The 24823-nt window shown below is 40.9% G+C and overlaps 1 protein-coding gene across 10 annotated transcripts in view; it reads right to left on the reverse strand.

The window, feature by feature from the left end:
- The window catches only part of SUSD1 (sushi domain containing 1), a 284906-nt gene that overhangs the window by 196675 nt on the left and 63408 nt on the right, over nt 1-24823 (reverse strand). For all 10 annotated transcript variants that reach the window (XR_006196008.1, XR_006196009.1, XM_042913636.1 and 7 more), the window contains exons 9-10: nt 20761-20870; nt 15981-16173 (exon numbers count right to left, since the gene is read on the reverse strand). Coding sequence is in view for 8 of the 10 variants with exons in the window: in XM_042913636.1 (XP_042769570.1) it covers nt 15981-16173; nt 20761-20870 (303 nt within the window). In the remaining 2 variants the exon portion in view is untranslated. The remainder of the gene's footprint in view (nt 1-15980; nt 16174-20760; nt 20871-24823) is intronic.

The following is a 24823-nucleotide window of genomic DNA, read 5'->3' on the forward strand; positions in this document are numbered from 1 at the left end:
TTCGTGAGTTTGAGCCCCGCGTCCGGCTCTGTGCTGACAGCTCAGAGCCTGGAGCCCGCTTCAGATTCTGTGTCTCCCCCTCTCTCTGTCCCTCCCCTGCTCATGCTCGGTCTCTCTCTGTCTCAAAAATAAATTTAAAAAAACATTAAAAATAAATAAATAAAATTAAGACTAAATTTTTAAAAAATTAAATAAAATAATCAAAAGATCCTTATCCACAGGAGAAGAAACCACAAACTTCAAATAAAATAGAATAGGAATAGATTTATTAGAAATAAATCTAACTAGAAATGTCCAAGACTTATGAAGATTTTTTTTTTTTCCGGAAGGACAGAAAAGAAAACAATAGAGAAATGCCACGTCCATGAATGGAAAGACTCAAAAGTGAACCTTCTTGGAACGTGGTGAGTTTACACATTCATTCAATAAATACTTAGAAAGTTCTTACCATCTACAAGCATGGGATAGGGGCTAGGGATAAAGTGGAGAGGAAACAAAGTTGCTACACCTAAGGGAATTCATTCTAGCAAAAAAGGCAGAAAATAAATAAGTAGACAAAACAAATAAAAAATATAATCTTGTGTGCTGGTAAAGTCTGAAGAAAAGCAACGCAGGAGGCTAGAAAGCACAGAGATGATTTGTGAGCAGAGACCCGACGGATGTGAGTCACCAAGAATGGAAGAAGAGCAGTCAGAGGGAGCTCCAAGGTCTGTGTCCCCCATGTAGGAAATCAGCTTGGCACACTCACTGAACAGAAAGCAATCACTGCTACATTTCTTTGGAAGGATTAACGAGAATAGCAACAAAAACACTGAATTGAAAGAGGTCATAAGCAGGTATCAGTACCTATTATAAAGCTACAACAGTGTTTCTCTACCGTTTTTCATCACAGCCCCACAAGCGGCCTTTTATTTTTTTAATTTTTTTAATACAATTTATTGTCAAACTGGCTAACATACAGTGTGTAAAGTGTGCTCCTGGTTTTGGGGGTAGATTCCCGTGGTTCATCATTTACATACAACACCCAGTGCTCATCCCAACAAGTGGTTCATCGTTTACATACAACACCCAGTGCTCATCCCAAGTGCCCTCCTCAACGTCCATCACCCACTTTCCCCTCTCCCAAACCAACCCCCCCCCTTCTCTGTATTTAAGAGTCTCTTATGGTTTGCCTCCCTCCCTCTCTGTTTGTAACTTTTCCCCCCTTCCCTTCCCCCATGGTTTTCTATTAAATTTAAGCCCTAGAGGAGAAAGCAGGCAACAACCTATTTGACCTCAGCCACGGCAATTTCTTGCTTGACACCTCTCCAAAGGCAAGAGAATTAAAAGCAAAAATGAGCAACCTTTTTAAACAGTTTTCCCCTAATCTCTCACCTTCTATAAAAATGTAATAATCCCAGATATGCTGTATGTTTCTTATGTACTATATGTTTATCTGTGCTTCATATATAAAAAGAATAAAATTCTCTCACCTCTCAAGAACAAATTTTTGCCCCCTTGTGGGTAATTTTGCCCCCAGGGTGACATCACCCCCACTGAGAATATGCTAGAGTAATTAAACAGAACTGTTTCACTGGTTAAATTCAGTTGCATCTTGGTCAGAGGGCAACTCTCACCCTAGGTCCCCTTCCCTCCACTCAGGGGGCTTATGGTTTGGACCACAGGCAGGTTGAACCTGTGAGGTGTTCAACTGGGGAGAAAAGGATCCCCAATAGAACCAGTCCTGAATCTCTTCTTACCCTGCTCTCTGACCCCTTGCTATGGCAAGTACATGCCCTGTCCCTCATACCAATATTCCTTCCCTGCTTCATTTTTAGTGGTCACTCTGCCTACTCTTTCTCTCCCTTCCCCACCCAGAAGGCCAACCTAATCAAGAATCCTGCAGTTGAAAAACCAGACCTGCAAGAATGCCTCACAGAAGAGAAGAGTTGGTTCCTAGTTCATCAACTTCTTTGAAACTTTGTTTCTGCTTCAGTAATGTGAGGGAGCAACTCTGGGCAAAACCAGTCATTACTTCCTCTGTGCCCCCATAGTACCTGCAAATACCTCAATTACACGTTATGCACCGTATTATTATTGATTCTGTCTATTGCCCCCACTGAACTGAGAGACACGGTTTCTGCCCTTAACATGTATTTAATCTAGAAAGAGAGTTATACCCTATATCTGTATAATAAAAATATAAGGGCATATATAATAAATGTCATAAAGTAAATTTAAATAATAGTTAACATCTCACAGATGCTTGTTGTGAGTCAGGTATTGTGCTGGTTCCCCATAACCCACTTATTTTCACAACAAACCCATGATATAGGTATTGCTACTCCCATTTTTACAGTTAAAGCAATTTAGGCACATAAAGGTTTAAGTAATTTGCCCAAAGGCATACAAAGAGTAAGAGATCTGAGATTTGAGTTGGATAGTCTGACTCCAGAGTGTGCCAAACTATTACACATACTTCCCTGGAGCAGAGTATAGGAATTCAGAAAGAAAATTTATTTTCAGTTGGAGAGACTGTAGAAGAAGGGGGGATGGGAATATTAGGAACTAAATAAAAAAGGGGCGGGGGTTCCACGTAGAAGAGCGAGCATGAGCAAAGATATGGGGGTGGAAAAGTTAGCACTTGAGAATTTATTCTAGATTAGTGCTGCAATTTGTTCAATGATAATGGTGGCCAGTTAAATCCAAATCTCTCAACACCTTTCCGAAAATATTCTTCAGATCAACAAGAACAAACAAATCAACATAAAACCAGTGCTGTCATACTAACCAGAAGACAGAGAATATAAGAAACTTTAAGTTGCCTTTTAATAGAATAAATGCCAAATTCCAGCAAAGCTATCTCTCAACCTCCCACAAGTCACTGTAGAAAGTAGGGGGCTCTGAAAGAGCAGGGAAAAGAGAAGAGGGAAATGAGGGGCCTGAACGTGAGCTAGATTCACTCCCAGAAGGAGAAATTCCATTTTCAGTGTGAAAATACTGAAAGGAAAATCTTGTGTACCACAGGACTGTCTACAAGCAAAGGGTGAAAGTCTAGGACACTTCAGGTATTGGCATGAAAAAGGCATCGCTTCTGGGAAAGAAGATGATTCAGTGGAAAGAACTGGTGTCCTGGGGAGACGAAGCAGTGATGAGAAAGAGCAAGGGGGGAATGTAAGATCCTACAAGACAAAAGGGAACCCCAAAATAAAACAATATATAACTCATCCCCACACTCACCAAAAAAACAACAAAAATATCCTTTAAAGAAACTGCACTTCATTGAGTAACAGAAGAGGGCACTCTTAACCTAGAAATATTATTAACCATTCTAAACTACCAATGTTATATAATTAATATACAAAAGCAGTGTTCATTTAGAAAAGAAAAGAAAGATAAGAATGTGATAATCAGGGGCGCCTGGGTGGCGCAGTCGGTTAAGCGTCCGACTTCAGCCAGGTCACGATCTCGCAGTCCGTGAGTTCGAGCCCCGCGTCAGGCTCTGGGCTGATGGCTCGGAGCCTGGAGCCTGTTTCCGATTCTGTGTCTCCCTCTCTCTCTGCCCCTCCCCCGTTCATGCTCTGTCTCTCTCTGTCCCAAAAATAAATAAAAAACGTTGGAAAAAAAAAAAAAAAAAAAAAGAATGTGATAATCAAAATATTTCAGCTTATGAAAAACTACAATTTTTAAATAACCCCCAAACTAGAATTAAAAAAAAAAAACCCTGTGACACAATTAATTGAAATAAATATCCTCAAATAAGCACTATGGGTCAGAAATTCAAAAACTAAGAACAGAAATAGACACAAAGCAGGCAGAAAATGAGACAAAAGTGACTGAATTCAGGAAACAAGCAAAAGGAAAAGACAAATCTGTATCAGAAATAAAGCTAAAATGTCGTCAGACCCAAAGAAGGATTAGAATAAAAAATTAATAAGGGGCATTGAAGAAATACAGGAAACCAAACAAAAAGAAAAAAAAATGATATTAAAAAGAAGTAGCAAGGAGCAAAATTCAAGTGGTTGAAACAGAATATAAGCAGAGATCCAACATATGTATAATTGAAGTCTCTAAAAGAAAAAGAATGTTAAAGCAGAATATTTAAAACTATAATCCAGGGTAAGTTTACAAAAATCAAAAGATCTGAATATAAATACTGAAAGGTCCCACTCTATACCTGAGAAAGCTCATCCAGAACAATCAAATCTAAGACTTAGCCAAATAAAATTATTACACCTTAAAGATAAAGAGGGGCACCTGCATGGCTCAGTTGGTTGAGCATCCAACTTCAGCTCAGGTCATGATCTCACAGGCCGTGAGTTCAAGCTCTGTGTCAGGCTCTGTGCTGACAGCTCAGAGCCTGGAGCCTGTTTCAGATTCTGTGTTTCTCTCTCTCTGCCCTTTCCCTGCTCATGCTCTGTCTCTCTCTGTCTCTCAAAAATGAATAAACGTTAAAAATAAAAAAAATAAAAAGATAAAGAAAAACTCCTCAGCATCTTCACTCAAGGAAATAAATAAGATCCAAAGGCAACAGAATTAAGTGGCATCAGACTTCTCAAAAGCTACATAAAAAGCAAGGCAACCAAAGAACCGAATTTTACGAAAACTCAAATCAAGAAATGTGAACCAAGAATTTTATATCCAGCCAAAACTATCAAGTATCAAGGCCATAGAGAGTTTTAAAATGTATATACATATAGGGGTGCCTGGGTGGCTCAGTCGGTTAAGTGTCTGACTTCGGCTCAGGTCACGATCTCGTGGTTTGTAGGTTCAAGCCGTGCGTCGGGCTCTGCACTGACAGTGCACACTCACACGCTCTCTCAAAATAAATAAATAAAAATAATAAAAATAAAGTTTATATACATATAATATTCCATATACACAAGATCTAACTATATGCTGGGTACCAGAGGGACACCTAAAACCAAGTGATTCAGAAAGACTAAATATAACATGATGGACAATAGTGTAGCAGACAAATGGAAACCGTTAGAAAGTCGGGGTTGCAATCCTCACATAAGTAGAGTTCAAGTAAAAAAAAAGCGTTAAATATGACAGAGAACACTTTTTAATGCAAAAACCCACAATTCACAATGAAGATAAAATGCAACCACCTTTATAAAATAAAAGAAAGCATAAGAAGGAATATAATAAATATGAAAGCAGAAATTAATGATGCAGTTGAGCATGGGTCAACAACTTCAGAGCTTTACACCCAGCGCTGAACCTGGGGCTTGAACTCACAACCCTGAGATCCAGACCTGAGCTGAGATCAAGAGTCAGACGCGTCAGACGCTTGACCGACTGAGCCACCCACGTACCCCTAGCAACTTGTTTCTATAGAGGGTCAGATTGTAACTATCTTTGTAAAAAGTTTCTGGTCCAGTTCTGTCACAACTACTCAATTCTGTCTTTGTAGCACAAAAGCAGCCATAGACATTATGTAAATAAAAGGCTCGGCCTTTTGTGTCCAATAAAATTTTATTATAGAAACAGGCAACAGGCGAGATGTGGCCCACAGGCTATAAAGAAAACAGATCTAATTAATAAAACAAAACCTTGGCTTTTTTAAAATAAGAGACCAACTACTAGCTAACTTAATCTACAAAAAAAGGAAGAAAATACAAATAGAGGGAGAAATACTCATTGAAACAGAAGAAAATTCAAACGGTTAAATGAAACTACTTTTCAGACCACTCTGCAAATAAATTTAAAAACAGAGAAAATGGGCACTTCCTAGGAAAATACAGTTTTCTAAAACTGACCCCATTAGACGTAAAAAGTTTAAACAGACCATTTTCCATAAGCAAAAAACTGAGGCAGTTATCAAGGAACTACCCCCATGGAAAAGCCCCATGCCTGGACTGTTTCGAGGGGAAATTCTACCTAACCATCCGAGACCAGATAGTCCAAATGCTATGCGAATTGTAACAAAGAAGGAAACCCTTCAAATAATGAAGGGCATAATGATGAAGGAAATCTTTCAAATTCTTTTTATGAAGCAAAGAAAATACTAATGCCTAAACCTGATAAAGATGGTACAAAATAGAGAGAAAACTATAAATCAGTATCACTCATGAATACTGGCACAAAAATGCTGAAGAAAATATTAGTGGAAACAATTCAACACCACAGAAGAAACAAATACACCATAACCAAGTAGGATTTATTTCAGGAAGAGAGAATTGGGGTGGGGAGGGGTGTAGGGGGGCTATGAGAGAGAGAGAGAGAGAGAGAGAGAGAGAGAAATTTGAAATCATACCAAAATTTAAAAGTTAAAGGAAATGAAATAAAAAAGAATATACTGTAGTTAGCTTTCCTTTGCATTGTATTAATGGACATTTTAGACTAAGGAGTAAGTGATCTTTTCTCTGATTTCAGCCTAGGAGACAGCAGTCTTGAAGTCTGTGTATACATGATTAGAATATGGAAGTCCTGGGGCGCCTGGGTGGCTCAGTCGGTTGGGCGGCCGACTTCGGCTCAGGTCATGATCTCGCGGTCCATGAGTTCGAGCCCCGCGTCAGGCTCTGTGCTGACGGCTCTGTGCTGACGGCTCGGAGCCTGGAGCCTGTTTCGGATTCTGTGTCTCCCTCTCTCTGACCCTTCCCCGTTCATGCTCTGTCTCTCTCTGTCTCAAAAATAAATAAATGTTAAAAAAAAAAAAAAAAAAAAAAAAAAGAATATGGAAGTCCTGAAAAGAGTAAGATGAACCCACTGCCTCCAAAGCCATTGAGGACCCATTTAGTGAAGCACTCCAATGTTAAATAACCTATTCATCTTTATTTACCCCATGGGTATGATACCACCAAGCTGGATCTACAATGTCATTATATTATTTTACAATGAAACAACCATTGGGGCACCTGGGTGGCTCAGTCAGTTAAGTGTCCGACTTCAGCTCAGGTCATGATCTCACGGTTTGGGAGTTTGAGCCCTACATCAGGCTATGCATTGACGGTGCAGACCCTGTTTGGGATTTTCCTTCTCTCTCTCTCTCTCTCTCTCTCTCTCTCTCTCTCTCTCCCTACCCATTCGAGCACTCTATCTCAAAAAAAAAAAAAAAAAAAAAAAAAAAAAGAAGAAGAAGAAGAAGAAGAAAGGAAAGGAAAGGAAAGGAAAGGAAAGGAAAGGAAAGGAAAGGACAGGACAGAACACCATTTACTTTCCCCATTTTTGGCATATTGCAAATGATTGGGTATTCTGTTCAAAATACACGCCATTTTTTGGCTTGACCAGCTGCCAAGTATGAGCTTCTCAGGCTGATGGTTTACAAAAGAGGCAGAAAGACTTCAGACATAACTCTCCTACCAGAGAATACTGTTATAATATTTATCATTTTGAAGGAAACTGTCAGAAACAATGTTAAATTTTTTTACCTTTTGTTTGGACTTCAATTCTGTAAATAGGAATCAGTTATGGGGGAAGTTTTATAAGGTCAACACAGATCTCAAATTATGTGTGCTATTAGAAAACTTAAATCATAAACCACCTTAACAGGGGCTCCTGGGTGACTCAGTCAGTTGAGCATCTGACTCTTGATTTCAGCTCAGGTCATGATCCCAGGGTCATGGGATCGAGACCCGCATCAGGCTCCAACATGCTGAGCATGGAGCCTGCTCGAGATTCTCTCTCTCTCCCTCTGCCCCTCACCCCTCTCCACCAATCATGCTTTCTCTCTCTAAAATAAATAAATAAGATTTTAAAGATAAAATAAGCCACCTTAACAGTCATGGTTTTCTACCAGGCAATAGAGGGAAGACTATACTGTTTCCCTCTTTTTGTTTTTTAGAAAATGTACCAACAGTATTTTAGAAGTAACTGAGTGCATGTACTCCTCTGCTAAAGAGAACAACAACAACAATAACAACAACAAAAAGAAATATGTTATTCAGGGACACCTGGGTGGCTCAGTTGGTTAAGCGTCCGGGTTCGGCCCAAGTCATGATCTCGCAGTTTGTGAGTTCAAGCCCCGTGTCAGGCTCATGCTGCCAGCTCAGAGCTTGGAGCCTGCTTCAGATTCTGTGTCTCCCTCCCTCCCTCCCTCCCTCCCTCTCTCTCTCTCTCTCTGCCCCTCCCCCACTTATACTGTCTTTCTCTCCTTCAAAAATAAACATTAAAAAAAAATCTCTTATTCATAAACATTATAGTTTTTAAAACACTAATTAGGAGCAGTCTAAATGGACAGTTGGCTTTGCAAGGGAAATAGTGTCAGAAAGAATGGCTAAGCATCAACTATTTTGAAAACAAAATTACTATTTTTATAACTGTTCTATAGACAGTGGTATCATCTTATCATCCTTTAGTTGTCCTTGATGTACATTCTGCATTTTATCTTAGAAGGAACAAGAAGATATAAATCTGTTCAAAGTGGGGAGTTTTACAGTCACTTTGTTGAAATTTTTCTTAAGGCAAATTTGGTATCTGGTTACACCTACCCTGAAATTTGCAGGCTAAAAGTATGTGATCATATTATGTGGAGAGAAATTTGGGGAGTTCAATCACTCATTCAACTGTGCAGGGCAAATTCAAACAATTCCCTTGGTTCAGCTCCACAGGCTCAATCTTCTACCAGAGGTGGGCAGCCTTCTGTTCAGGCACAGACCCCTGTGATTCAACCCAGAACCACTGCCTCCTCAGTACTGATGAGAGAGAACAGTCTGAAGCTCAGTGACACCTACCATGTATCAGATCTGCGTTGAGAAAAATATTTAGGACACATGGACTCCAGTCATTCTTCCTCATAATCTAAAATAATCTAATCCTCCCCTGAATCAAGCCAGATCATCAGAGCACAGGCACTTTTAAGGCATCTTTCCTTGTCCACTCCACACTGAACTGTGCTTTCCTTTAATATGAGCCATGCTGATGAGCAATAAAAGAAACAGCCTCATAAAATCCTCTTAAAATGCTGCTTTACATTTCACTACTTATGAAACCCCTAGAATTGGAATTCCCATCTGATCACATTGTTGAAAAAACTTATACCTCTCCCGAGAAACACAGCCTTGTTGTTACCTGAAGGACAATGTAATGGCTCCCTTTCTGATTGGATGGGTCGAAAACTAAACCTAAATTTATGAGCCACGGATGAACAAATAGGTTGTAAGGATATGGATTAGACCAACCTTATTCCTACATACTTTGTTATGCCCCTGACTTTGTTTTCATTCTTCTTTAGCTTACATATCTAACTCATTTTATTTTCTATATCCAGGCAGGTCACTTAAAGTTTTTCCTAGAAAACCAAGATGGGATATAAGTAATACTCTTTTGTTTAAAAAATTCTATGTTTAAAAAAAAATTTTTAATGTTTATTTTTGAGAACGAGAGACAGACAGAATGCAAGCAGGGGAGGGGCAGAGAGAGAGGGAGACACAGAATCTGAAGCAGGTTCCAGGCTCTGAGCTGTTAGCACAGAGCCTGACATGGGACTTGAACTCATGAACCGTGAGACTATGACCTGAGCCAAAGTCAGATGCTTACTGACTAAGCCACCTAGGCGCCCCATAAAAAATTCTATGTTTAATATTAATGTAATAAATCACAAAGGAAAAGATCAATAGTACTGACTGCATAAAATCTAAAACTTTTATATGTCAAAAACACCATAAACAAAATTAAAAGAAACTATAAAACAAGAAAAATGTTTGACACAAATAATAATGAAATTCTTACTATACGAATTAGTTGTTTGTATCAATAAGAATACAAAATTGGATAAATTAAATAATAATGGTAAATAAATTGTTCAAGAAATTTGGATGTTGAGGGGCACCCGGTGGATCAGTCAGTTGAGCATCCAACTCTTTTTTTTTTTTTTTTAATTTTTTTTTTCAACGTTTTTTATTTATTTTTGGGACAGAGAGAGACAGAGCATGAACGGGGGAGGGGCAGAGAGAGAGGGAGACACAGAATCGAAAACAGGCTCCAGGCTCCGAGCCATCAGCCCAGAGCCTGATGCGGGGCTCGAACTCACGGACCGCGAGATCGTGACCAGGCTGAAGTCGGACGCTTAACCGACTGCGCCACCGAGGTGCCCCGAGCATCCAACTCTTGATTTCAGCTCAGGTCATGATCTCAGAGTCATGGAACTGAGCCTTTCTCTTTCTCCCTCTGCCCCTCTCCCTCACTCACAATCTGTCTCTCTCTCTCTCCAAAATTATTTTTATTTTTTTTAAATGTTCATTTATTTTTGAGAGAGTGAGAGAAAGAGAGAAAGAGCACACAAGTGGAGGAGGGGCAGAGAGAGAAAAGGAGACACAGAATCTGAAGCAGGCTCCAGGCTCCCAGCTGTCAGCACGGAGCCCGACGTGGGGCTCAAACCCAGGAACCACAAGATGATGACCTGAGCTGAAGTCAGATGAGCCACTTAAGAACCCCTCTCTTTCTCCAAAATTAAGAAAGAAAGAAAGAAACAAACAAAGAGAGAAAGAAAGAAAGAAAGAAAGAAAGAAAGAAAGAAAGAAAAGAAAGAAATTTAAATGTTGAAATAAATGAATTTGAAGGAACCTAAAATTGCTTTCCTAACATAGACTCCTAGAACTAGAATAGAACTTTCCTGTTCAACCCTCTAACATTGCAGACATCAATAACTTTGCTCAAGTGTGTTAAAGGTTGCTATTTACCTGTCTTCCATTTCCACAAAAGGAAAGACAATTGTGGTCTGTCTCCACTCCCTACTCACTAATCCTCAAGGATGGAACAATAAATATGTAATCTCACTGGTAAGACACTACCATTCTTTGGGTCACATTTCCTAGTGGGTGGAGTTCATATATCACAGGTCACAGCCCAAACAAGACGCAGATTCTTGGTTTCTGGGACCTGCCTGTTCTCAGGTGCAAGGGGCACATATATCTCCAGTCTCCAAGAGGCAACTAACCAGACTTCACCCATTGCCCTTAGCTCGGGCTAAGCCAGGGGAGGGTCCTTTGCAGATCCAATTGCCCATACTTCTGGAGGAAACAGGAGTAGGAAGCTCCATTTGGCCGCATACCTAAGCTTCATTCTCTAATATAACTTTTATTGGAAACTCTGTGTTGGAGGTAGTTATCTGGGAATTGGCCCAGGCAATAAAGTTGATATTTCTTATTTGTCATTCTATGGAAAGAAGGGGTAAGATTCAGTCTCTCCCAAATGCAAAATGTAGATACACTGACTGGACCCTGAGTTTATATAAAGACAAGAGCTATCACGGGGGAGCAAAGTACCATGGGGGAAAATGGAGACTCTCAAGTCTCTGTCGCTGAAACTGCAGGAATAGAGGAGGTAGATACTCCATTATCAGGAAAACTTCACAAACCAGGAAAAACTTCAACACGAGTTCTTAGGCATGAGCACACTGAGTTATCTTTGGCTACTTTTTTTTTTCCTTTCTATCACTTTATCACATCTTTACATTCAAGAAAGGGCCTTTAAATTACCCAGGAGTAGCTAAGGTCTATACAGTCAGAGCAGTGCTACTCACAATGTGGACTAGGAGCACCACCGAGGCCTGGGAGCCTGCCAGAAACGAAAATCTGATGTCCCCACTCCAGATCTACTGAATCTGAACCTCTAGGGTACAGCCCAGGCACCTGTGTTTTAATAAGTTCTTTAGTTATTCTTATGTTATCACAGAGACTCAGACTGGGGATTCTACAGCAATGATTTTTCTTGCATTAAAGTAGATAAAATCCAGTGGGATCATTACAAACTCCAGTGCCAAGAAGGAATCATAAAAGATATAGGCCTAGACTCCTCTGTTTCTAGAAATGAGATTTGCCAAGTCTCAAAAAAAAAAAAAAAGGAATGAAATCAGTTTACAAAACAGATTTTGTTCTTACACACAAGATTAGGAGAGAATGAAGTAAAGTGAAGGAAATCACATCAAGGTGAAGAAAATTTGAAATCCTGTTGGTCCAGCTAGAAAAAATATGATAAGGATGAGGAAATGCATCCAAATGTAACTGTTCTAAAGAGTCTAGAAAAGATTGGGATATTTACTAGGTTGGGGATGGTGGCTCAAGATCATCAAGGATAAGAAGAGAAGGACTCCTTTGGCAGACAGAAGAAAATGACACCTGCCCCAACAGGTGCCCAGATTGGGGTATCATTCTATCAAGAGGGGTCTTCTTAGCATTTTAAATAGGGAAGGCAGGGTCAGCATTAATGGGAAACTCCTCAATAACTAGAATTGTGATGCTATGTAGTTAGAGAAAATGTGGACATACTGGGGCACCTGGGTGGCTCAGTCAGTTAAGCATCTGACTCTTGATTTTGGCTCAGATCATGATATCATGGTTTGTGAGAATGAGCCCCACGTCAAGCTCTGTGCTGGCAGCACAGACATTGTTTGGGATTCTCTCTCTCCCTCTCTCTCTGTCCCTTCCCAACTCATGTGTGCGCATGTGTTCTCTCTCTCAAAATAAATACTAAATAAACTTTAAAAAAAATAGAAAATGTGGACATATTTAAGAAGAGAATGACTAGGGGCACCTGGGTGGCTCAGTTGGTTAAGTGTCCAACTTCAGCTCAGGTCATGAACTCACAGTTCATGAGTTCGAGTCCCACATTGGGCTCTGTACTGACAGCTCAGAGCCTGGAGCCTGCTTCAGATTCTGTGTCTCCCTCTCTCTCTGCCCCTCCCCAGCTTTCTCTCTCTCTCCAAAGTAAAAAAATATTCAAAAAAAATTTTTTGTAAAAGAAGAGAATGACTAGAAAAATCAGTGAATTTTTCATGCACTATTAAATTAGTTTCAAGTAGCATTCATTGTTCATGTAGCTGGAACAGCAGGTATAGCACAGGCTCTACGGACACCTGCCTGGGCAGTGCAAGGAATTAGAACTTGAGGAAGAAGGAACAGAAAAACAGGTGCACTAGGGAGGATCCAGGGAGAAGGACAGTTGATCAGACCCAGGCCTGGGTTATAGGTTGCACTGAACAGAAATATGTACCTCCTAATGACATTAAAGGTGAGCAGGATTTATTTGAGCACGGGATGATGCTGGCAGATCCAGAACTCTCTGGCATCATTCTCTCTCATTGGAGACTTCACTGGCCAAATCCAAAGTAGTATGTCAGTAGAACAAAAATCTAAATGTGAAAACAAAAGGGAAATATAGGGAAGGAAAGTACTAACAACTAGCAAAAGGAATTGGCCAGACCTGGGGATAGAGAAGTGGGAAAAAGCAGGTTGAAAGCCTACAGTGGGCATCATCAGAGGGAACTGATGCTGGAGGCTTACCCCCTGCAGAAAAGGAACTGGTGGCCGGAAGGGCTGCTGCAGTGCCCATTAAGGAAGTGCAGGCGGCTGAGTCTTTAAAAAGTCAGTTCTAAGGAAAGGTGGGGCCTGGGTGAACACCACTAACCTAGGGCACTTCCTGGACCTCATTAGACCAGTGAAAGCACAAGTTCCAGAAACTCAAAGCAGCTCAAGGATCAGCTGAGGATAATTCTCCAGGCGACAAATGCAAAAACTCCTAACCACGAAGCAGCACTCAGAGGCAAGGCATTCAGTAATACGAACCCCAGGAGCTCAGAACTAAAATGATTCTCAAGATCTTTCTGGGGAAAGAGAAATTGAGAGAAAAGGGCAGGAAACTGCAACGGTGAAGGAGGCATGCAAGACAGTGCAATTCATTTGAAGACTTTCCTACTATTCCTCCCACTATACTGTGGGGTACTCTTCCCACAAAGCAGGGAGGATCCTTCACTAGAGATAAAGATCATCAGCAATGGATAGAAACAGGGCCTGAAGGAGACATGAAAATGAAAAGGTGCTAAATACTTGAGGTGGGCACCAAGAAAGACCTGGAGCCACCGTGGCAAAGTTCTAAAATTTTCCACAGAAGAGGATTTCCCTCCCCACAAAAACATATGGCAAGACTACTGTCAGAATCCAAGTAACTTTATGAGAAGAGACCATTTCCCAAACTAAGTTCAAATTCACAAGTGGTGGACTCCAAATTGCTTGGGAACCTATAGAGGCTGAAAGATCACGTGCTAGAGTATACTTACCAACGGTAATTTGGGATCCACCTTGTAAGGAGAAGGTAACAATGGACTTACTTTCTGAATTTGACACCATGGGACCCTGATTATATTAAGGCTACAGTTTAGACCTCACCTCTTACCACTTTCTCCAGCTCACCCTGCTCCAGCCATATTAGCTTCCTTGATGTTCCTAGAACATGTCAAGGACATGCCTCTCTCAAGACTTTGTCACTTGGCGTCCTCCTTATGCATGGCTTACTCCCTCACTTCCTCCAGATCTGTGCTTAAATGTCACTTTATAATAGAGGCCTTCCCTGACCATTCATTGTCACTCCCTTTGCCATGCTTTATTCATTTTAACACTAAGCCCCACTTAACATCTGATTTATTTCCTTACTTGTTTATCTCTCACTATCCTGACCTCCTGACTCCCACTCCATGACAGCTGGGACTGTTTTATCGCTGCTATGATGTCAGCTATTAGAACCTGCCTGACACATAGTAGGTAAGAAATAAACATGCATTAAATGAATGCATTTATGCATCATTGGAAGTTTTTGTTCACGGTCCAAGCTTGGCAAAAAGTAAGGTGGGTCTGGACTGACTATGCACTGGGTTCATAGAGCATAATTTTGCTTTTTTCTTTTGAATAACTAGGGGACCCTGGGTGGCTCAGTTGGTTAAGCGTCCGACTTCAGCTCAGGTCACGATCTCACGGTCTGTGAGTTCGAGCCCCGCGTCGGGCTCTGGGCTGATGGCTCAGAGCCTGGAGCCTGTTTCCGATTCTGTGTCTCCCTCTCTCTCTGCCCCTCCCCTGTTAATGCTCTGTCTCTGTCTCAAAAATAAATAAACGTTAAAAAAAAAAAAAAGAATAACTAAATAATTAGTGAGAAACAGTGGAATTTCTGGTTAAGAATGAGGGCCCTGGAGCCAGACTGCTGTGTTCAAATCACTAGGTTTGTGGTCTTGGACAAATTGTTTAACTTCTCTGCGCCTCATGATCTTTGTCTATGAAATGGGAATAATGGGGTGCCTGGATGGCTCAGTCAGTTAAGCATCCAACTCTTGAGCTTGGCTCAGGTCATGATCTCACGGTTAGTGGGATCGAGCCCTGCATCAGGCTCTGTGCTGTCACCACCGGAGCCTGCTTGGGATTCTCTCTCTCCCTCTCCCTCTGCCCCTTCCTCACTCTCTAGCTCGCTCTCTCTCTCTCTCAAAATAAATTTAAAAAAAAATTTTTTTTAATGGAGGTACAGTTCACACAACATGAAATTAACCACTTTCAAGTGTACAATTTAGTGACATTTAGTAAGTTCACAATATTAGACAACCATCACATAATTCTGCTTTTCTTCCCTCAGAACAATGGTTAGTCTGGGAGAGAAGTATCAGGAAGGTAGGAGCAGGATCTACCCTATTCAACTGCATTCCTTCAAAGGTGGCAGCCTCTCCACCCATCAATTTGTTAAACCCAATGGATTAAAGAACAAAACAATTCTGTGACCCTCCCCACTAGTGAGAGCTGTGCAGTTGACACAGCTGGCCTTTATCTGGCTTCCTCACAAGGCCACATGGCCCTTCCCTAAGAAGCCTGACCTTCATTAGGCCACTGCTCTCTATGTCGGGTTCATACGCTCATACACAGTCTAGTCATAAGGCCTCTTTGTCCCGGCTCACATTCATGATCTGGAATTTGGTTCTAGTTGTCCATATGGTCTACCCTTGGAGCTCAGCTATCTTCAAGTTTGGGTAAAAGACAGTAGACCTTACAGGTATTTTCAATCCATCACTGTCAGAGAGCCCTAAATAACACAGTCCATTCCTGATCTGTACCCTCTAGGAGCCAGAACCCCTGTGGGGAAGGGAGTAGGTGGTAAGATTCAGGCACTCTGAAGCCCAGAAAAAGTTGGTGGTCATTAGAAACAGAACCCAAGGCTCTTGCCTCCCAGATGAGCATTCCCAACATTGTGTAATTCACATATTTCTCTTGTCCCGAGCCACAAAACAGAAAGACACACACACCCACCTGCTGGTGCAGTTGTCATTGTTATTTGCACTGAGTGCTGCTCAGAAGATCCCAGTAGAGTGATATTCACTGTGTAATCCGCTGCTGGGTACAGGTCTAAACACACTACTGGAGCTTGTTCCCTCGTTGTGAAGTTAAATGATGTGGCATGATAAAAATTATTCAGATACCACCTCTGACCCAGAACTTTAAACTGTCATGAGATTAAAATAAATTGTTGCATTAAATTTCCTGTTGGCTTGCAGATATCTAGACTATAAGCAAAATGGAGATAAAGCAAGAAGTTCATTCTATTAGTCTTCACCCACTTAGAATCATTTTTAATACCATAGCGAGCTAAACCAGGATGGACTTTACAAAGCTACCTTACCTATCCTATTCAACGTCCCCCTCAACCAGCTATAGGGCAGAGCTTAAAATGCATAACTGCATCTCACATGAACAAAACATAGGCTACCCTAAGGTAATCCATTGATATCCTCCCAGGTAAAGAAGATTGCACCGGAGGGGCACCTGGGTGGCTCAGTCAACTGAGTGTCTGACTTCAGCTCAAGTCATTATCTGACAGTGGGTTTGTGGGTTCAAGCCCCTCATTGGACTCCATGCTCAGAACCTGCTTGGGATTCTCTCTCTCTCCCTCTGTCTCTGCCCCAATCCCGCTCATGATTTCTCTCCCAAAATTTATGAATAAACTTAAAAACATTTTTAAAAATACTTTAAAATTAAAAAAAAAAATACTTTACAAGACTGCACTGGAGCTATTGGGCAAAATTCTTTTATTTTCATTCATAAAGAATCCATCGACAAGCTTCACAAAATAGAATTTTTTAACTTTATGAGGACTCCTCCAAATTATGCATTCAAAGCAACTGTTCAATGGTCCTTCACTTGGTCCTTCCTATTAGAGCTCTGATAAAAGAGTGTTTGGTTCATGGATTCATCATGCACGCTGTTAACCCAATAATACCCTACCCACTGCCAACCCAAGATGCATGTATAATATAGGGATTTAAGAGGAAAAAAATATGTGAAGGTCCCAGAAGTAATATGATAAACCCTTGATCAGTCAGTGTGCTACAGCTGGTCATCTTTGTGTTTAGTATTTCCTTTGATGCTCATGTCACTGGCTATACCACCCCCCATCCCTCCTCATTCCTTGCCAATCTTCCATAGTCATCCAAGACCCTGACACCAGGCGCTTTGGGAGATTCCTCTCTCCTCAATTCCTACCATTATCTTCGGTAACTTAAAGATCCTTATAAATAAGCCATCAAAACTTGGCCTCAGAGTTCCTTGAGCTCAATGTTATAAAGTTCCTTCACTCCACATTAGCTACTCATATCCATGGCCACATCCCAGACTGTGTCACGCTGAGTTGCTCCAAGATCTCACAAGCCCCTATCTTTCTGAACCACTTGCCCATTATTCCTCATCTCTCTCAAGAGAGAGATTTCTTCCCCCAAGATTTCCTCACTCAAGATCTTCTACCAATATTCTACCACCCCAGTCCTCGTCTTCCCCAACTCTCTCAGGTACCACTGTCTATCACTTCAATTATTCTCTTGTCCAGTACCCTCAATCCCCTTGCCCATTGGTTCTCAATTCTACCCATTCTAGAAAATGCAAAACACAGTGGGTCAATCCAGACACTTGACTTCACCAGTTCTACATTCAGGCTGCTGCCATCTGCTGCAGAAGACCTCACAACTATGGAGGCTGCATTTCTACACAGTCTCATCCTAAACTCCACGTGGTTTAGTCTACAGACAAAAAATTACTTTCTGTTTACAAATTTGAATCACACTGCATGCATGATTCTATACTGAAGTTATTTTATTTAAAAATATATTGTAGGGGCGCCTGGGTGGCTCAGTCAGTTGGGCGTCCGACTTCAGCTCAGGTCATGATCTCATGGTCTGTGAGTTCAAGCCCCACGTTGGGCTCTGTGCTGTCAGTTCAGGGCCTGGAGCTTGTTTTGGATTCTGTATGTGTGTGTCTCTCTCTCTGCTCCTCCCCCACTCACACTCTATCAAAAAATGAATAAATGGTAAAAAAAAGTTTTTTTAACATATAAAGACTTTGTCATTAATTCGTTCTCTAAATAGATATACAGAGCATACAGCATTGGGTATACAATGGCAAATAAGATAAGGTCCTAACCTCAAGGAACTCACAGATGAGTATCTAGGCAAACAAAATACCCAGGGAGGGGGCACCTGGGTGGCTCAGTCAGTTGAGCATCTTTTCTCTTGACTCTGGCTCAGGTCATGATCTCAGGGTTTGTGAGTTCGAGCCCCACATCAGGCTCTATCTGCACTGACAGTGAAGTCTGCTTGGGATTCTCTCTCTCTCTCTCTCTCTCTCTCTCAAATAAATAAACATTTAAAAATAACTTTTTTAAACACTGAGGGAGAAATGCTATAATACATGAGGCTGTAGGAGCACTCAGGAGGAACACCTCATCCTCCTCTTTAGGGATGGGGAAAAGCTTCCCTATCTTAATTATGGACCAGAGGAGAAATTAGCATTAACCAAGTGAGTTAGGGGGTAGGAAAAACTATTCAGAGATCAGGAACAGCATTTGGGACAGGAAGTCAGCGAAGGTGTCCCACCAGGGTTGCTGACTGAGCTGAGCCTTGAGGATAAATAGGAAGCAGTCAGGTAGGATAAGGGAAGGAAGGACACTGCTAGTAGGAGGGTCACATACATGAAGACACAATGCAAAAGAACACAAGAAGCTAATCAGGGAGTACAGGACTTAGAGCTTATAGAACCAATGAGGCCTGAAGAAACCGATTTAGGAGAGACAGTGAAGGAAATAAAGAGATTGGATAAGATGGCTCAAAGTGGGGTACAGAATGACGAGAGAATGGGCAAGGAACAACCTTGAGGGTAATCAGATTTAAGGGACAGGCAGAGGAAAGGAATCCTGGGAGGGAGAGACTGAGAGGGTCTCCAGTAGCAAATGCTGTCCAGTGTGAGGCAGAACCTATTTCATGTCTGCATAGTGGTCTATTAGATGAATGTATGATTCTCTACTTAACCAAATCCCTACTGATGAACATTTAAGTTGTTTCCAATTTCCCCTATTATAAATAAAGCTTCAGAGAACAGCGTAATCTTTCTGTATATGTCTGCATAATTAATTAACAGTCCATTTCCAAAAATTTACTGCTAGATGCTAACAGATAACTATTCTGGAAAAGTCATGACAGTTTCAGTGGCCAGCAGCTGTGGAGAACAGTATTCTATGCTCAAAGAAGAATCATGGTGTCTCATGGCTTAATTTGTTTTTCTTTTTTGGCTTACACTAACAGGTGTTCATTTGCATTTTTATAATACATATATATTCTATACTGTCTTTGCAAACTGCCTTTATTGGGTGGGGGGTTGGTTTGGGGTTTTTTTGTTGTTGTTTTGAGAGAGAGAGAGAGTGCATGAGCAGGGTAGAAGGGCAGTGAGGGGGAGAGAGAGAGAGAGAGAGAGAGAGAGAGAGAGAGAGAGAGAGAGAGAATCTCAAGCAGGCCCCTTGCTCAGTGTGGAGCCCAACTCAGGGCTCAATCCCACGACCCTGGGATCATGACCTGAAACAAAATCAGGAGTCGGAAGCTCAACCGATTGAGCCACCCAGGAGGCCCTACACTGATTTTTTGACATCATCTGTATCTTAAATTAATGTTAATTTTATTTAGGTACTTGAATATGTTTCTAGCCCCTGTATTCTTCCTAATATAAAAATATGAATATTTTGTTCACCAGTTTAAAATCCTTCAGTGACTCCACAGAGACATCAAAATAAGATCCAAATTCCAAATTACAGGGCTGTTCATGATCTAGCCACTGCTTAGGTTTTTGCCTCATCTCTTGCTATTCTCCCTTGCTTTCTTTGTTCCCTAAGAGAACCATGTTCCCTAAAACTCAATATGCTACTCTACTTGCCCACAGTGTCCTTCTTCACCTTTATCCCACATCATTGTGGGTTAAAAAAAAATGTTTAAAAACGGGGGGGGGGTTGTTGCCTGGGTGGCTCAGTCGGTCAAGCATCTGACTTGGGCTCAGGTCATGATCTTGCAGTTCGTGAATTCGAGCCCCGCATTGGGCTCTGTGCTGACAGCTCTGAGCCTGGAGCCTGCTTCAGATTCTGTGTCTCCCTCCCTCTCTGCCCCTCCCCCGCTCATGCTTACTCACTCGCTCGTGCTCTCTCTCTCAAAACTAAATATTAAAAAAAAAAAAAAAAAACACTTTACCTTAGTGTGACTGATACATTATATTGTTTTGGTAAATGGCTAATGAATTAATTAACTTTAATTTAATACTTAGTCTACTGTGCCAAATGACTTGCTAGGCACTAAAAATGACATAAAATAAAAACTCTCAGTTCCTACCTGAGTTTATTTATAATTTTGAGATGTGTTGACTTTTAAAAAGTCAAGTTAAATGGGGACCAATAGCCATGCAATGAGTTTCTTAAAGATCTGCAAGTATGAATTTGATGATAAAATAAGCTGTAATTATAAAATGCATAAAATAATAAAACGTACACATGTGAAATACCAGACAGGGAAACCGATAGCAAGTCACCAAATACGGTGTCTTCCTCCAATTTAACCCCTCACTTGGCATCCATCTCACATCTCATATCCATCTCTAGCGACAAAAATCAAACTGTCTAGACATTCATTCTATCAGTGTTTTTAAATACTTTGGATCCTCACTTGGAGAGCACCCAAATTTTTAAGTGACACAGTACTTTGACAGACAGCATGAGAGATCTTCTTACTTGGTACGTTTGTTCTGATCCAGCTTTCCTAGGGCCCCTGCTCAGTTTCAAACAAGCTTCGCTGAATATTGAAATATTGAAAGTTGCATCATCTTCTGAGAGATCATCTTCTAAAAGATAAGACATGTGGACAGGTTGTATATCTTAGCAAAACATATCTTGGCTAAGTAACATTTGAAACTGACACCTTATAAAAGCCAACAGGGTGTTTAACAGCAAGGGTATCACATTTGGCTTCAAGTCCTGGCTCCACAACTTCTTAATTGCATGACCTTAGCTAAGTCACTTAAGCCCTCCAAACCTCAGTGTCCTTCTTTGTGAAATCCAGTAATCTGACTTGCTTTTTCTTACATCACAGGCTATTGAGAGAATCAGATGAAATAATTCATATTTAAAAATCCATGTAAACTAATAGGGGGCCCCTCATTGGCTCAGTCAAGCGTCTCACTCTTGATTTCAGCTCAGGTTATGGTCTCACGGTCCATGAAAGATCAAACCTCATGTCGGGCTCTGTGCTGACAGGGAGGAGCCTACTTGGGATCCTCTCTCCCCTTCTCTATCTGCCCCTCTCCTGCTTGCTCTCTTTCTCTCTCAAAATAAATAAACAAACATTAAAAAAATTAATCAATGTAATCTAATAAAGCTGTGATACTTTTAGAAAGTTGGATATCACTTGGATAGTCCATATGTAAAATGTCATGGAGGGAAATGTGTCAAAAGCTAGAAAGTCTGAGAATAAGGAAAAGATCAATAAAAGTCAAAGAGCATGGATTAGAACTCTCAGAGTGGGGGCTTCCTACCTAGAAGATGATCAGAAAGTAGATGGCCAGGCAAGATGTTTGCTTCATAGCAGGCAGTATTTCAAGAGCTACTCAGAGAACTAAGGCAGTAACATAATCAGAGAGCAGACTTATTTCAACTGCTGGTTTAAAAAAAAAAAAAAAAAGTAATTTCATACCTCCTCCAGTCTAATTTATTCCTTCAATGTTCTAGTTTCTTCACGTGTCATTGAGAGTGAAGAGGTTTGTTACTAATGAGTAAAAAACTCACAGGGACACCTGAGTGGCTCAGTCGGTTGAGCATCTGACTCCTGATTTTGGCTCAGGTCATGATCCCAGAGTCATGGGATCAAGCCCCATGTCCGGCTCTGTGCTGAGTGTGGAGCCTGCTTAAGATTCCCTCTCTCCCCCTCTGCCCCTCTACCCCATTTATGTGTTCTCCCTCACTCTCTCAAAACAAAAAACAAAAACAAAAAAACACCTTACAGAATGTCTAGGAATACCATGGCTAATTTGCAAGGAAAAGAAAGTTTCCTAACAAGCCAGTACATTTTTGTCAAATGAGAAAAAATTTAAATGTCTATCAGAAAGAAGAGGCTTTTTATAACTACCTAGAAAACTACATTTCTCCCATGGGAGTCTCTGCTACCTAAGAAGTAATAATGACAACAAATTATTCAAAATCAAAATTGCCCACAGCATTTTAGACATCACTCACACATGCAACACAAGGCAATTAGCTGGGAGAAAATATTCTTAGCTATAATTGGAAAATGTAAAACTATGGTTATGAGAGACAATTCGAAGACCTATCTATCACTTGTTCTCCCCTTTATCTTCACAACTTTTTAGCTGTTATTTATTTTTTTCAAAAAGTTTATTTATTTTTAGAGAGCCAGAGTGCACAAGACGGGGAGGGGCAGAGAGTGGGGTGGGGGGGGAGAGAAGATTCGAAGCAGGCTCTGTGCCGGCAGCAGTATCTGATGCAGGGCTCAAACTCACAAACTGTGAGATCATGACCTGAGCTGAAGTTGGACGCTTAACCAACTGGGCCACCCAAACGCCCCTATTTATTTATTTATTTTTGAGGAAGAGAGGGAGCTTGAGCAGGGGAAGGTCAGAGAAAGAGGGAGAGAGAGAATCCCCAGCAGGCTCCTCGCTGTCAGTGCACAGCCCGACACAGGGCTCAAACTCACAACCCATGATGAGATGATGACCTGAGCTCAAATCGAGAGTTGGACACTTAACCCACTGAGCCACCCAGGCTCAGATTTAAAGATTTTATAAGATCCTTTTAAAGATTTAATAAGGACATCAGAAGCAAAAATTGCTACGTGTGTGCATGATTTTGAGGCACACCAAATACATGTCTGTAAGGACTACCACACACAGTATATGTCTGTTCACAGACGGAACATAAAATAGAAGTACTGCCTGCATAGTTCCCAGCTCAGTAGGATTTCTCACTCACAGCCATCATAGTCTGAATTCAGGGGAAGATGGCAATGTGAACAAAGGCATCTGGCTCTCACTTCCCACCCCCAGTCCTGACAGAAGTGACTGAGAATAGTAAAAATGGGTCAAAATTTGCATCTGGGTTAGAAAGAAGGGTGGGTTGACATACACAAGGCATAAACATGAAGATGTTTCTGCTTAGCACCGTGCGGAAGAGACCAGATGAAAGGAAGATACCGAGAGCTACTATGTGCCTTTGCCATCAAGCAAAGGGGCATGGCCTCAAAGTGTTCAAGGAAGGAACTGGAGGAGAAACTGGTGCCCACAGAGGTAGGGGCTAGAAGTAAGGACAGCAACAGGACACATAAGTGATGGATGCTCCACTTGGAACAATTGAGCCTCGTAGTTCCTGATCCTATCTGAACATCAGAATGGCCCAGACACAGATCTGAGGTGTGAATACACATCTGTATTTTGTTTTAATTCACCAGGCAATGCTGACAGGCAGCCAGGGTAAAAAGTAATATATACTACTATTACAACTACTAGTAGTAGTAATAATAATAATAGTCCTTCCTTAGCATACTGGAGACCAGTGACATGGAACGACTTCTACACGGAGGCCCAGGGACCTGGAGGGCCCACCTGACAGAGAGCCTGTGTTGGCAGAAGGAGGGACTCAGTGCTCTCCTGCCTCCGTAGACCACAGCATCACAATGAAGTCGGACAACGGACACTGTCCGAGAGCACCAGTTTCACTAATCAAGACAGCAAAGTGCTCAGAAATAAAGCTCAAGCCAGTGGGCTTTCTCACAGCTAGTTGTTTCCTGAAGGATGCTGGATTATCCAATCAGCAGCAAATCCTTCAAGATGAGATGTGACAAAAGCACACACTAATATCATCCAATAAAAAGCAAAATGAGAGAGAATGCCATCCATTTTATTATGAGGGAAATATCAGACCTAGATAAAACTTTTACTACTTATTGTAATAAAGTAACAAGATTACTTATTGTAATCTAGAAAAAAATAAGTAATCTAGAAATAATCTAGAAAATAATCTAGAAGTAATCTAGAAAAATAAGTAATCTAGAAAAAAAAAAAAGCCTGTGAAACAATTCTACAAAGAGGCAAAGAATAAATATTCTTTGAAAAACAATTGGATTGCTTGGGTGGCTCAGTCAGTTAAGCATCTGACTCTTGATTTTAGCTCACTGATGATCTTGTAGTTCATGAGATCAAGCCCTGCATCAGGCTCTGCTTAGGATTCTCTCTCGCTCTCTCTCTGCCCTTCTCCTCTTGCAGTTGCGCGCGCTCTCTCTCTCTCTCTCTCTCAAAAATAAATAAATATTTTAAAAATAAATAAATAAAAGTTTAAAAATATTGAGCAAAGTAATAGTATAATTAGGCAACATCTGTTTTGTACCTTCAGTAAACAAATTTTAAAGATAGATTAAAATGGGATAAAGGATGAGTTAATAAGAGAATGCAATAGCAGAAAGGAAATTGGTTGAGAGGCAAAAAGAAAAAGAAAACATGGCTGGCTCAGTCTGTAGGGCATGTGACTCTCGATCTAGGGGGTTGTTGAGTTCAAGCCCCATGTTGGACCTAGACCTTACTTAAAAAAAAAAAAAAAAAAGGAACTAGATGAGACAAGAAACAAAAGGAAATGCAAGTCCAACAACAGAATTTAAAGTGCATTAGAAATAGTGAAGGCAAAAAAAAAAAAAAAGAAAAAGAAAAAGAAAAGAAAAAAGAAATAGTGAAGGCCAGGGTGCCTGGGTGGGTCAGTCGGCTGAGTGTCCAACTTTGGCTCAGGTCATGATCTC

Source organism: Panthera leo, chromosome D4 (genome assembly GCF_018350215.1).
Source record: "Panthera leo isolate Ple1 chromosome D4, P.leo_Ple1_pat1.1, whole genome shotgun sequence".
Taxonomy (NCBI): Eukaryota; Metazoa; Chordata; class Mammalia; order Carnivora; family Felidae; genus Panthera; species Panthera leo.